Here is a 15,165-nt window from a genome sequence, read left to right as displayed (position 1 = left end):
AGAAGTTACATTGAGTAAGTTGGAGCCATTATCCCAAAGGTGCTTTTTTCAAGAGGCACCTGGACTTTCTGTTTTTCTTTTTTTTAGACATTTCGCTTCTCATCCAAGAAGCTTCTTCAACTCGGATATGGATGGTGGTGGTGGTGGGGAAGTACCTTTGGGACAACCATGACCTGGATGACTGAGAATCTCCATAGACATTTGGGGCCATTGTGTTTTTACTTTCCCAGTGCTGAAGGTTATTTAGCTCTCAGTAGGCAATAAAGGATCTTCTATCTTTGTCCAGATGTCAATTGCTATCAAATAGGAATGTAGTTCAAAAGTGTATAAGCATCTAAGAATATTAAATCCTGTCTCAAAGTTGAGTTAATATATGTAATAACATCCTCCCAACAAGGAATAATTATAGGACACTTTACAAATGTATCTTTTAATTAATTCAATCAATCTCACAGCAACCACAAGATGATTTAGTTAAGCTTTTTCTATCTAAGCACAATATAGTTTAGTGAATTTAAAATATTATTTTTTTTTCAAAAAATTTTATTGGTTTTTTAAATATTTATAGGGAAAAGGGTAAGTGGAATGGTGTACAAATTTTGGCAGTTGCAAGTGTGGCAGACGCCCCCTCCCTCCAAACTCATTAAGTACATCTAAGAATAAAACATTAATACATAATCATATAAAATCAGCATATTAATTCTAGAAAAAATTTCAATCAGTTTATATATTATGATATAAAGTCTACATATAATTTCATTATTACTTTCGGTCTGTTTATAACAATGTGTTTTTCTTATTCATTTTTGTGATCTGAGCTTTCTTGGTATTGCCCCTTCTCCCCCCGCTGGCAGAGCTCCAGCCCCTCCCGTGTCCTGCATAACCGTTGTAGAGTCTTCTGTTTTTTCTAGATTCGCTTTGTTTTTTTCCATAAAGGCCTGTGCCTCTATGGGTGTATTGATTCTAATTCTAGTCTCCTCCCAGAATATCAGCATACCTTAAAATATTATTATTATTATTTTGAATAAAATGCAATCTAAGATCCATTGATGCCTTTGTATCTTAAAAATGCTTCCCATTTCCTAAGCAAAAGAGAAATCTCTAATTCTGTGTTAGTTATGTGTTAGAAATTATGAAGATTTTAGAGGGCACCAGATTGGCAAATTTTGCCCAAAACATGGCAATCTAAAATACAGCTACTGGATATCTCTGATTTTATTATTAAAACACTGAATTCACACACTATGCTAAAGTATATCATAGTATGGCTCCAAATAATGCATGCATCACAAACCGAGACATTGCTCTTGGGCATGCTAGGATGCCCAAGTATACAGACAATCCCACGTCCCAATAATATTCAGGCTTGACACCAAGCCCCCCAATTACCAAAGGCTCCTGCAAAACCTTAAAAGGAAACAAATGTATTATGGTGTCACTTTTAGTGGATTAGTCATCAGTGCAGCTGATGTAATGGCTACAGTCCACCAAAAATATGCATAATCAATATATTAGCCTTTAAGACGTCATAATTCTCACTAATGCTTTGGCTGTAGTAGACTATCTTCTATCTGTCTGAAGACTCTAAGACGAGCTGAAATTGTATTTCAAAGCAAAGGAGGGTTTCTGGAAAAGGCAATTTTATAGAGATATATCCAGATTCTATCCTATCATCATAATGTTACACTGGTGGAATAGAGGAACTGCCATTGGTTGTTTATGATTACTCTACCATGGTACATATAAGACTAGATTCCCTAAGCATACATTCATTCATCCTTGGTAGATATGTAAGAAAGCTAGAAAATATTGGGATCAAATTTGTATCTTAATTCAGAAGATTTTAAAGGTAAAAATACAATTGAAACCAGAGGTTTTTCTTATGGGGTTAGTGGATAACCAAACAGAAATATCCTATAGAATTTTGATTTTATATATAGAAGAATGTCCACAAAGTGGAAGGACTTACAAATACCTACATTGGAAGAGTGTAAGGTTGATGGAGTTGCAAAGAAAGCTTTGATTAAAGAAAAGATTTTGATTATTATTTTTTATCTCTACTTGCAAACCAATTTTGAACTTTTAGTGAGAAACTGAAATGAAATTTTGATATTGGGATTTGATGATTAGAATTAGATGGGACCATAGAAATAATGAGGATTCTTTTGATTTCAGAGTAAGACTTTGATGTGTTTTTTATCTATTCCTAATTTATTTGGTATAGATAATCATTATTTTTCTTCATTTACTTTTTCTTTTTGCACCTTTAGCTTGTTTTTTAATCCACCATTTTCTTTCTTTTCAATGCTTTTTCTTCTTGCCTGTTTGTTTTTTTAATCTATGGTGGTTTTTATTAAATTCAACGAACTTTTTTTTAAAAAAAATACTGAATTTCTACATCCTGCTAAACAATTGTTTGTTGAATTATGGATTATCTGCCCAGCGGTCAGGCTCCAAGAAAACAAGACAGACATGCTGAGGTTCTTCTAAGCAGTGTTCTTTATTGTTCCTTACCTGTAGACAGAAATCTTGCTAAACTAAAGCTAACTACTTATAATGCCTTGGTAAGGCCACACTTGGATTACTGCATTCAGTTCTGGTCGCCACGATGTAAAAAAGATGTGGAGACTCTAGAAAAAGTGCAGAGAAGAGCAACAAAGATGATTAGGGGACTGGAGACTAAAACATATGAAGAACGGTTGCAGGAACTGGGTATGTTTAGCTTAAGAGAAAGAAGGACTAGGGGAGACATGATAGCATTGTTCCAATATCTCAGAGATTGCCACAAAGAAGAGGGAGTCAAACTATTCTCCAAAGCACCTGAGGGTAGAACAAGAAGCAATGGGTGGAAACTAATCAAGGAGAGAAGCAACTTAGAACTGAGGAGAAATTTCCTGACAGTGAGAACAATTAATCAGTGGAACAGCTTGTCTCCAGAAGTTGTGAATGCCCCAACACTGGAAGTCTTTAAGAAGATGTTGGATAGCAATCTGTCTGAAATGGTATAGGGTTTCCTGCCTAGGCAGGGGGTTGGACTAGAAGACCTCCAAGGTCCCTTCCAACTCTACTATTGTATTGTATTGTATTGTATTGTATTGTATTGTATTGTATTGTATTGTATTGTATTGTATTGTATTGTATTGTACTTGCATCATTAAGCACATACTCTAAGAACTCCTGGCAGGGGGGAGCTGTCTTTTACACTTTTCTCTCACACAAGTGTCTAAACTTCACTGTCATTTGCACCTCTGGAAGCCCCTCCCTCCCTCTTGTGAATCTTGACTACATTTCACAGCCAAACCTCACCCACCAAGCTATGACTTACGTCTATATGCTTTTGTTTATTTATTCCATTGAGAATAAGAAAATCAGAAAACAGAATTGAGATAATTTTGTTGCATAACATAGGAACCAAGATGCTTTTCTGTGATGGGGCAGTGAATCCTCCAAGAAACCTGCCCTCCCTACATGTTACATCATAGGAAACCTGGAATTTGAGCCCAGGGTGTGGTGATTACACTGATAGTCAAAGCTGGAAAGACAGATTGTGTGATGCCAGCCTGTGCCAATTTCACTTCTCTTTTGCTTCTAGATACTGCATTTAAAACTCCAGTTCTTTACTGTTTAAGACATTTTGGAAAACACTTCATCCTAAGAACTTGGTTTTTGTCAATGAAGTGCTTCAGACAGATTGGCAGGAATTTGATACTATTTGATGGGAACAAATAAGCTTTTTTAAATTATGGTGATTGTAATGATAGAATGACCTCTTCAGGACACTTGATTTGGTTTTCTCCTTGCTTTCTCTCCAACAGGCCTTTCAAATAGTTCTTTCAGTGGGCATCTTGGAGAGCTACTGAGGATCTCTTGTTTTATAGATTCTGCTGCTCTTCTATTTTTTTATTTCCTCTTTCACTGGTTACTGTATGCTTTTCTACACCAACAAATTCTGACTCCCATTGCACTTCTAGGAGAGTTTTCAGCATCCCAGGATTCTCAAGAGTTTGGGGTCCCATTATATCTTGCCTTTTTGTGTCCCTTACAAACAGATTAGACTTCCTCCTTTCCCCCCCCCCCCTTGCCAATCAGGGGTTGGTCAGTGATAATTGTGATACTATAATGAATTCCAATTGGTCTTTTGTCAGATATTAAACAGCTTTGCTTCATGGCAAATTAATCTGAGCCTCAGTGGCGCAGTGGTTAGAGTGTAGTACTGCACGCTACTTCTGCTGCCTGCCGGCTGCCTGCAATTTGCCAGTTTGAATTTCACTAGGCTCAAGGTTGACTCAACCTTGAGGTGGGTAAAATGAGGACCCAGATTGTTGGGGGCAATATTCTGACTCTGTAAACTGCTTAGAGAGGGCTGGAAAGCACTGTAAAGTGGTAGATAAGTCTAAGTCTCTTTCTATGGCTACTAATCTGAAAACTCAAGAATCTCAGGGCTAGAAGGCATCCTGATGGGTCAGCAAGAACTTCTGTAAACTGCAGTCAGCATGATTAATTGTCAAGGATTCAGGGAGTAATACAGTAATTGAAAAGAACTTCTGGGAAACACCCAACCCCCTCAATCATATTACCATTTAAACTTTTTTTTTTAAAAAAAGTGTAGTTTTGATGATGGGCTTGTAAATTGCACTAGAATTTATTTACGACAGCGTTTCCTAATTTGAGCACCTTCAAGAGGTGTGAACTTTATTTCTAGAACTCCCCAGCCGGATGGTGCAGCCCTTGTTAGGAATTCTAGGAATCAAAGTCTGCAAATCTCAAAGTTGCCCAGGTGGAGAAACACTGAATTAGGACTTTCCTCCCATTCAAGGATCCTCAGGTTTGCAGGTTCCAGAATTCCTAAATAGCATCATGAAACATTTATGCCGGCTGGATACTCTAGGAGTTGCAAACCCAGCCCCAACCAACTCAAGTTAGGGACAGTTGATTTGCACTGTTCTGGAGAGCAGTTAATTAAATTAACTAATTCTTCAGAACAATGAACCATTTGAATTGCATACATCCATATCAAACAGATGTCAAGTCTCCAGTGCAGTTCATTACATGCCTCTATTTCTTTGCTGCTGTTCCATTAGTGCAACCCGTAGTCCTGTGGCTATTTTAATCCACGTCCTATTCTGCTGGGTCACTGTTGCTGTCAGCTCCTAAAGTTAAAATCTTTGGGCTGGCAGCAAATCACATTTCGAGTCTTTGCAGTTCTGAAGTGTACTTGTTTTTGGATATCAGCCAGTGTCATAGTTTGGCAAACTGTAGAGTGCAGAGTTTGCTATTCATACTGGGTTTTACTTGTTTTTTTTTCCTTTCTTTTAAGTAGCAATTGCATCATTCTGGCAGCAGCACCTTAATTACCAAACCACTTTCTCTCTTCCCCTACATTTAAAACAAAAGTTAAAGCTTTGCACTTATGAAAGATATTCTGATGCTTTAGCGTGCATCTCCCTTCGTGATGTATCTATCATCGCAGAAGGTACATAAACAATCATAATGGCAAATTATGACTAGGCAACTCTTGATGAAATCGAAAGAGCATAATCACTCGTCATACTCCTAGCCCACATGCTAAATTGGGTGATCATAATTCGAAAGCTCTCACCCAGGGTAGTTTTATCCAAAACTGTTCATCCTCCAGCCACATAGGACTCCTGAGGTCATTTTGTGCTCTGGTAGAGAAAACAACCTGGACATATCTGTGAAGTCTCCAAAAATAAAATTTAACTACACAGGATTCTGTATGCCCAACTATTTTATTCAAATGTAAATATTTTTCCAAGTTTCACACTGGATAGTTAATGTACATTATTTGATATGTGGAACAGTATCTAATATCTAAATGGAAAATGCTATTATTATGAGAAGCAAAAGCTCCACAGAACAAGCTGTGTCCATGGCTTAGTCTTATTTTGGCCAAGATAGAGGTGGATATTTTAGCATCTGGAGTCCCAGGTTACCATCAGACTAAACCTAATGTCTATTCCCTATGGCAGCGATGGCGAACCTTTTTTGGCTCGCGTGCCACAAGTGGGGGGAAGTGCAGGGGGGTCGTGTGCCGGCGTGCCGCACCCATAATGCAACGTGCGACCCCCCAGTGCGCATGCGGGCACAACGCGCGATCCCCCCCATTTTTACATGCTTTTTTCGCCCTCCCCAGGCTCCAGAGGCTTTATTGGAGCCTGGGGAGGGCGACAAGAGCCAAAAGCCATTTTTCGCCCTCCCCAGGCTCCTATAAAGCATCTGGAGCCTGGGGAGGGCGAAAAGTGGCTTTTAAAAAGAGTGAAATCAGCTGGCCAGCGCACGCATGCGCACTGGCCAGCTGAAAGGGCAGCGCCTCGCGTGCCCTGACAAATGGCTCTGCGTGCCACTTGTGGCACGCGTGCCATAAGTTCGCCATCACTGCCCTATGGGATGGCGTCTAAAGGTTTCCCCCACATACATCACGGCCAAAAAACATGAATCTCCCCAGGCCTAGTCCTGTTCTCCAGCCACTGTGTCACACATTAGACATTATGGTCTCAAAAAAACCTAGATGAAAATCTTTAATCTTGTTTTTGTTTCTTTGAAAATGTTTCGCATCTCATCCAGACAGCTTCTTCACTTCTTCAGGCATTGAAGAAGCTTCATGGATGAGAAGTGAAACAATTTCAAAGACAAAAAAACCAAGAAAATCCAGCTGCCCTTTTGGAAAAGCACCTTTGGGACAACCGTGACTGGATGATTGAGAATCTCTCTAGACAAAACACAAGGTCCAACTCTTGTTCGGAAAGACATCCAATACTGCTATAGGAATAAATTTAACTTGGTGGTAAGAAATTAACGATTACAAGTTAAACCAGGTTTGCCAGAGATCATAGATTCATTGATCACTGACAGAAAAATGCTTTTCTTTTCCTAACTGATTCCTGTAATATTCTGTACACCAAAGGAACCAATTTCCAAAAGGCTGGGCTAGTATCTCTGCTGCTGTTCTGCATTTTTATTGAAATAGCAATGTTGTTTTTCTTCCTAGAAAAATGATGGTAGAGATTTTTGGCTTTAGGAAGCAGTCTGTGGCTTTTTCCTGATTTGTTTCCCATAAACCAGGTGGGAAAGCTAGGAAGTTTTGCTTTTGCTTTAAAATATTAAGAGATCCTGTCGCTTCTGTGCTCTCTTTCTATCTCCCATTTTGGTACCAATTCTATCTTTACCTCCCTTTTCATGTGTGCAAAAAGCAAACAGTGAGTAAACTCACTGTATTGAGTGACAATGTACTGGCTTGGTTTTGGCTTAGCAAGTTAGGTAAACCCAAGAATTGTGGTTTGTAAGGCATGATCAGAGGTGGTATTCAGCAAGTCCTGACCAGTTCTGGAGAACTGGTAGCAGAAATTTTGAGTAGTTCGGAGAACTGGCAAATACCCCTTCTGACTGGCCCCACTCCCATCTATTCTCGGCCTCCCGAGTCCCAACTGATCGGGAGGGAATGGGGATTTTTCAGTAAACTTCCCCTGGAGTGGGGAGGGAATGGAAATTTTACAGTATCCTTCCCCTGTCACGCCCTCCAAGCCACGCCCACCAAGCCATGACACACCCACCAAGCCATGGCCACAGAACCGGTAGCAAAAAAAATTTGGATCCCACCACTGGGCATGATGTATAGCTACGGTCAGGTTTATGGCATGGCATGGGAGCCAAATTCCCAACCTGGAACATCCAGGAGCAAATCAAATTTCAGGTTGTTTTTTTTGCAAGATATAAATTTGAAATGGAAACCTTTTACAGGGAACCTATGTTGCTTAACAATTACCTTTCAACACCCCTTCCAACCAACAAGGGACAGAAAGGTTTGATTACAGCTTCTCATCAATGCCAGAAGTCACCAAGGTAGCAATATCAATAGCACTTAGACTTATATCCTACTTCATAGTGCTTTACAGCCCTTTCTGAGCAGTTTACAGGATCAGCATGTTGCCCCCAACGATCTGGGTCCTCATTTTACCCACCTCGAAAGGATGGAAGGCTGAGTCAATCTTGAGCCTGGTGGGATTCGATCTGCCAAACTGCTGGCAGCCGGTGATCAGCAGAAGTAGCCTGCAGTATTGCACTTTAACCAGTGCGCCACCACAGCAGTCAAAGTCAATAATTCTTAATTCAGACTCTGGATGAAAAAAAAAGTGACTTCCTTCTGGTTTAGTACCCCACATTAACAGAGCTAATAAATAAATAAAAATCCCTGGAGGTACAGATGGGTATTCTCTGAATGCTTTCAGGCATTTGGAATGCATTACAGAGTTCTTTTTATTCTACTTGCCCTATCTTGTTTGTATTGTGATTAACTCAGATTTATATCTAATTTTTTTTAAGGAAACCAGTCTTCCTGCGCATTTCTTCTCTTGTCACTTTTCCAGGTGTAGGAAGCACATCAGAAATGAAAACAAAGGAGAAAGGATAAGCCTTTCACCATTTGTAAAGCAACCAACCATGCATGCCAGCTGGGTGGAATTTCTTTTCCCCAAGCCTTGTCCCTAAATCACAGACTGATGACTACCTAAAACCGCTACGACATGGCAACCTTAGTTTTCTGGCAGATGGCCAGGAGACTGACACATGTAAAAAAAGGGGGGTGAGGCTTTGACCAGGAGGGTGCAGCTCCCTTTTTTTAGAACCTCCTTTGGATTCCCTGTTCCATTCTCATTTTCTGCCCTCCCTCCCACCCCCAGAACAAGTTACCTAGCTCAGTGAGGCTCTAACTTTGCAGTAGTTGGGCTTTTTAGATGATTGGATCCGCCTCTCGTCTCCTCTTTCACAATATTTTAGACTAGTGCTCATGTCTTTAGTTGTGTCTTCAGGCAGGCTCTTGCCTGCCAATGAATTTTAAAAAGGCACCAAGTAAAATTTTTGCATGGACATCTGTTTTCCAAGAACCTTGACGAGGATTGCTGAAGTTACACACATTTCCGCATTTGTTAAAAGCTCTTTGAACCTGGTCACCATGAAACCATCTCAATCTACTGTGTAGCTTTTCCAAGTTTTCAAAGGGATTCCGGGCTATGCTTTCTACTTGAAGAAAATTGCTTTCACACTTTGCTAAAGCTAATCAAAAATTCATTTTGCCACCCATCTAGTTTTGATTTATATTGTTATCCTGGGTACATTTTCTCATCAGGAGATAATAATAGTTTTTTTCTTTCTTCAAATGATACATTCTTTTATGAAGTGTTTTTTCCCCCTTGATAGTCATAGTTTTCCCTTTAGAATATTTTTGGGCTCAGCCCTGTTTATTTGCCTTGCTGGCCTGATACAAAAAGAAAAAAAACAGCAAGCTAAAAAGGGCAGGAAAATAATGATTACCACATTCATTTCCACCAATAACATTATTAAAATAAAGTGCTATTAAAACTATGGGATTTGTGTGACCCCATTACAATGTGTCAGATAAAAATGCTTTTTTTCTGCAGTATTTCTCTGTGTCAAATTCTTTATCATTCTAGAAAACAACCATGATACAAGTCAAGAATCCTCTAAGTTGAGTTTCCCCCATAGCCGCAGTAGGCTCTTCCCACCCCACTCTTGATTTTCTGTTGTCTTCTTCCAGAATATTTTTTTCTCCAATTTCTCAGTCTAATCAATAACCCGGGATTTTCTAAAGATCTCCCATCCAAGTACTAAAACAGGGGTGTCAAACCCATGTTGTCATGGCACCACGTGACATATTGGGACTTTTTCCCCTTCGTAAACCCACGGGCCAGGAGTTTGATAGACCTGTACTAAAAGATCTAGTCCTACTAAGTTTCTTGAGAAACTTAGAACTAAATGGCAACAGAATTGCATTTATGCATTATTGATTCAAGAACACTTTGGGTTATTTTTTGCTGAGGGTCTAAATCAACTGACAATCCAAATTCATAGAAGGCGGCCAGTTTTTCAACTGCATTATAACTTTGTTTTCAACTTTGTTCAGGTTCCAGGGCCACATTTGATTTTAGAGTTGTGTCCTCTGATACAGTAATTAAGTATTGTAGGTAATAGATGAGGTCAGGATAGACTCTAATTACATTTCCTTTTGTTGTTGTTAGTTCTGAAGTCATTGCCACCCCATGGACAACTTTCCCCAGGCCTTCCTGTCCTCTACCATCCTCTGGAGTCCATTTAAGCTCACGCCTACTGCTTTCTGTCAGTGATCAATGAATCTTATGGTCCAATCTTCACAGCCATGCATTGCAATTGGAAAAAATATGCTATTTGATTAAAAATTAAATATAATGAATGTATTTACTCTACCAAAAATATTAAATCTTTTTCATCTTCTGAGATGAAGCCCCTAGCCTCTATATTCTGCAAAGAGTAACATTGGCTGGATTCTCATGAGTTAACCATAGTTTGCTGATTAAGCCATATATGTTATTTGCATTCACATGTCAAATTCAAACAACATCTATCACAGTGCAGTGTGGGAATTTAGCCATTTTCATTGCTCCAGAATAATGTGGTGATGTATTTCTTACCGTTACCTTGATATGGTATACCTCACATATTTCAGCAGCAAAAATATTAGGCTCTGGACTATCAAATGCAAATTGGCCAAAAGAGCAAATGAAACCAACCGCAGGTGGACTGCTGTTGACAGAGGTTGGGATCAGCCAGATCAAAGGAAGATTGGATAAATGGGTTGCATCTCATTTGAGCAAACAGAAATGGGGGTTGCTCCTTCAGATAAATATCATCAGCTATCCCAGAATTACACCTTTACAACCATTAATGTTAAGTTTGATTGGGGTTGATAAACAATAGCTGATAGACGTAGTGCAGTATGTTCTTCAATCACATGCGATGTAATCAAGCAATGCTTAACCAAATCTGATCATTAACAGAATGTATCATCCAAATTTAAGTTGCTTGAGCCTCCATGGTACTATTTTAAGATATTAGCCATTTGGGTGGGAGACTTGGGCTTTCCAGAGAGTTAAAACATGACCTAACTGCATTTTCTCCTATCAGCCTACCAAAAACGTAGGAAATCTTTAAAAAAAAGCTTTATTTTAGCATCATGCAATCTATCTACTGTGCCTCCTCGGTGTGGCTTTCCCCTCTTCTTCTTAGGATGATCTTTTTATATTCCAGATGAGCAAAAGATCCATTTTGTTTTTAAACACAGGGTAAAAATATAAGGAAAATGCTTTTCGGTGCAAGCCCGCTGTGTTTACACCACCCGTTAAAGCGAGTCACTTAATTCATAAAAAGGCCCAAATGCACTTGGATAATAAATGGACAGAAAACTCCTCCCATCTCTCCGGGGAAAGCGCACACACAACCACACACACACAAATACACACAGAGACAGAAGAAAGAACTCGGCCCAAACGGAAACGCGCAGAGGTCAATGAAACGCCGTAGTAGCAGTAGTAGCAACAGTAGCCGCTAGAAACTGCTCACAAAGCTCGTATTTCACAGCCTGCTCAGCGGAAGGATATTTCACCTTGTTTACCCTGAAACCGGCTCATTGAATGAGTGGAAAGGGGGAGGAGGAGGAGGAGGAGACTTCGAGGGGGTTGGCAGGCTGCTCGTCTGATTGACGCTTCCTTGGCTCAATGGGAAAGCCGCTCGGGTCGGGCGGGCGGGCGTATTCTGCTGGCAGCCAGAGCGCTGCGCCGCGGTGAGGAGCGGGCAGTCAGCCTGTGCGCGGTGTCCGTGTAAGCGTCGGAACCGCCGCCGCTGCCGCCGCTTCTGACCCCTCGAATAGGGAGGCACCGCGAACCGAAGAAAGACCCTTTAGCCACGTAAGTAGCTGTTCATAGGTGGTGCAGAGAGACGATGGCTTGCTGAAAGGGATTGGCTCGGCCATCCCTTTCCTCCCCACTCCTACCTCTAGGAATAAAGAGCGGCGCCTGCAAGATCCATTGGTTCGCATTGAAGTGGCTGCATCTCCTCCCTCCTTTTCTGCATCTCAGGACTCTGGGGAGGGGGCTAAGAAGAAGAAGCAGGGAGGGCTATTTTTTTTCTTCTTTCCCTGCATTGCTTTCTCTCTCCTTTTTTTTTTTTGGTCCTTTGTGATCTCCCCCCCCCCCGTTTTTTTTTTTTTGCTTGCATGTGCAGCAACTGCACTAAAACCCTTCGGGGGAGCAACGGAGAAAGACCGGACGTCTCCAGGCCGATGATGGAAAGCTAAAGAGCCATCGATTTGTCCTTGTCCTCGGTTACACTTTTTTCCGTCTGATCAAAGGAAGCCCGCTCAACGCGACCCCATTCAGCAGCTGCAGCTCTCTCCCGGAGCTTTGCGCACTTCGGGATCCTGGTGAAAGGAGCGGCGCTTTTTAGTTTGGGAAACGGTTTTTTTTTTTCTTCCGCCGAAAATCAGGAGACTCGGTTCGAAGAAATCCGGATCGGATCAAAGTAGCAGCGGGCTTTCCCCCGCACCGTTAAAGGGGAGCTTCTCGGCCATCCGCCGAAGTTAAATACTCCGCTGCTGTTTTTTTGTTTAATTTATTTATTTGTCTTTGGTGGCTTCTCTGAATAGAGTCCTTTTCCACGAGGGGAAAAAAGGATCAGACGCCCTCTACAGTTTAAAGCAGGTTATTAAAAGAAAACCTATTGAAAAAGCAAGAGAAAGAAAGAAAGCCCGTCGTTCAAATAAACCCGTGGGAAGTTTTCCACGCGAGCGACTGGGAATCGGAGTCTGATATAAAACGAACCCCCCGGTCCTTCGAAACGCCTTTCCCAAATGTTTGGATTTTAAACCCCGCGGCGTTTCCTTGCGGGGGGCGAGGAGGCCTCGCTTTTGCTCAGTTCGCTACTTTGCGGGACTTGGCCGCTGTTTGACTTACAAAGATCGGCAACATTCGAATCGAACGCCGGCGGGGAGAAGCGCTCGATTGATCGGCACCCCCTTTTCCATTCATATTCTTCTGCTTTTTGCGCTGGAAAAACCGGGACTGTTAGATCCTACAGAAACCTGCCATCCGAGCTCTCTTTTTTCTTTGCACCGCAGCACAAAGGCATTCTTGCGGGCCGGCCTATTACACACCAAAGAATTGTGAGTGAGTGAGTGAGAAAGAAAAGAAAGAAAAGAAATTGGGGGGATTTCTCGGGAGGGTTTCTTCTCCATCCCCATGAACATACAAAGGTCAACCCCAATCACGATAGCGCGGTATGGAAGACCTCGGAACAAAACTCAAGATTTCGACGAGCTCTCGTCTATAAGACAGACTGAACCCAGCCAGAGTTTTAGCCCCAACCTTGGCTCGCCGAGCCCGCCAGAGACGCCGAACTTGTCGCATTGCGTTTCTTGCATCGGGAAATACTTATTGCTGGAGCCTCTGGAAGGAGACCACATTTTCCGGGCCCTGCATCTGCACAGCGAGGAGGAGCTGCTTTGCAAGGTAACTTTTCCTTCCTTCCCTCCCTCTTGCCTTTCTGCACCGAAAGCTCGCAGGCGCAGCGTGGCCTTTCCCTGTGTCTGGCAAGTTTATTTTTAGAAGGGTACTCGAAGGAGAGTGTGTGTGTGCGTGTGCTTTGCCGGGGAAGGGAGCCTCCGGTTTAGGCGCTGGGTGCAATTTAATTAAACAAACAAAGCCTTGCATAATTAAACGGCTCTCGGCAACTTTGCAGACAATGGGCCACGTTTATAACGGTGGCCTAGAGCCAAAGCCGCGGGGAAGAGGAAAGGCTGAAAAAGACAGCCGGGGTGGGGGGGTGGGGATGTTGGGTTTAAAAGCGGGATCCCTGAATACAGCGCTTTCCCTTTTCCTTCCGATTTTATGTTTTTAACTTTGCACGATGCCGATTCTTCCTAGTCTCAGGATACTTCTCGGGGGCGAAGGAATAAACCACACACACACACACACACACACACACACACACACACACGCCAAGTTAATAATTACAGGCTACTGGTAGCTTCGTCTGCCTAAGGCTGCAAGCCTCAGTGTACTATATGTAGGTACCTATTTGGGAACAAGCTTGGTAGAGCAGCGGTTTCTCTTCCCAAACAAACAAAAAATCATCCGAAGGTTTGAGGTTGCAAAGCTGATTTTTTAAAATCCGTTAACCCGGCATTTATTTATTTATTTATTTATTTTTACCCAGATGAGTTGTTTTCAAACACCATCCCCCACCTTGGAGCAACCATTCAAAAAGCCTTGCAGAATTGCATTTTTAAGGCAAATAATGCTGCTTACCCTTGCTGCGTGGCTGGCTCCCCATCCCAGCCTCTTTAGTTTCATTGTGAACTGGAGGGAGGGGGAGAGAGGAAACCCCCTGTCTATAGGGAAACTAGCACCCATTCACCACCGAGGCCATTCTGTTTCCTTTGTTCCTAAAGTGCTGCTTACAGTATACAGTATACTCTTCCTGGCTGCTTAATGCACAGCTTAATGCAATGTTTTCTATGCCATCAGGTTTTAACAGATGGCAAGTAAGAGAAAATGGTCATTTTTATATCTTTTCAATTTTAGCCCGCCCCCCTCCCAGTGAAGGTCTTTTGAAAGGATACGTAAAGAGGTCTTGTAATCCTGAGGTTTCATTGATGGCTGGAAGCAAACAAGAGGCCCATTAACATCCTAAAATAATTAAAGTAGCTTTGTACAGTCCCACTGACTGGTGGATGATTTCTATTTAGACTTACGTGGTGGGAAAATTAAATTGCATTCTCTGGTTGCTTGTAAAGACTTGCTTTGCAGGGCAGTCTAAATGCATTGGTCACTTGTGAATCATGGCCACTGGATGTTAATGAAAATTTAGTTTTTGGTATTTTATACTGTTGTTTATGTTACACTGAGGATTTGACCTTGCCTGTTGTGTATTGCAAGGTGCTGGAAAAGGGACTATTTGTATCTTATTGGCTTGTTAAGAAAGAGAGATTAAAATATTCTTTGCATCCTGCAGAAAGAGCAGCTGATATCTCCAAATGAGATGTTTACATGTGAACATACAAAAATAGCTTGTATACTTCCACTGGAAATATTTAAGAAGTGATTTTTTTTTTTTTAGAGGGGGAGCCTTCCCCTAATGCCTCTTGCAACCAGGAAGAAATCTCTTGTAACAAACATGTAGCTTTCCCCTAAGAACTACTACTTTCAATCATGGTCATGATAAATACCTTAAGTTGCTTTGTCATATTAATGTAACCTTGGAGGATCCATTAAACATGCTTCATAATTAAAAGTTAAATGCCAATGAAAGATAGTTGAATTG

General features: G+C 41.4%; 1 protein-coding gene across 1 annotated transcript in view; it reads left to right on the top strand.

The window, feature by feature from the left end:
- Nucleotides 1–11,617: 11,617 nt before the first annotated feature.
- Nucleotides 11,618–15,165, top strand: part of TRIB2 (tribbles pseudokinase 2) — a 32,972-nt gene continuing 29,424 nt past the window's right edge. Inside the window, exon 1 of the mRNA XM_081941884.1 lies at nt 11,618–13,352. Coding sequence (XP_081798010.1) covers nt 13,083–13,352 — 270 coding nt within the window. The 5' untranslated portion in view covers nt 11,618–13,082. The remainder of the gene's footprint in view (nt 13,353–15,165) is intronic.

The sequence above is a fragment of the Natrix helvetica genome, assembly GCF_964273705.1.
Source record: "Natrix helvetica genome assembly, chromosome: 2".
NCBI classification, from domain to species: Eukaryota; Metazoa; Chordata; class Lepidosauria; order Squamata; family Natricidae; genus Natrix; species Natrix helvetica.
This window is presented reverse-complemented; position numbering and strand designations above follow the sequence as displayed.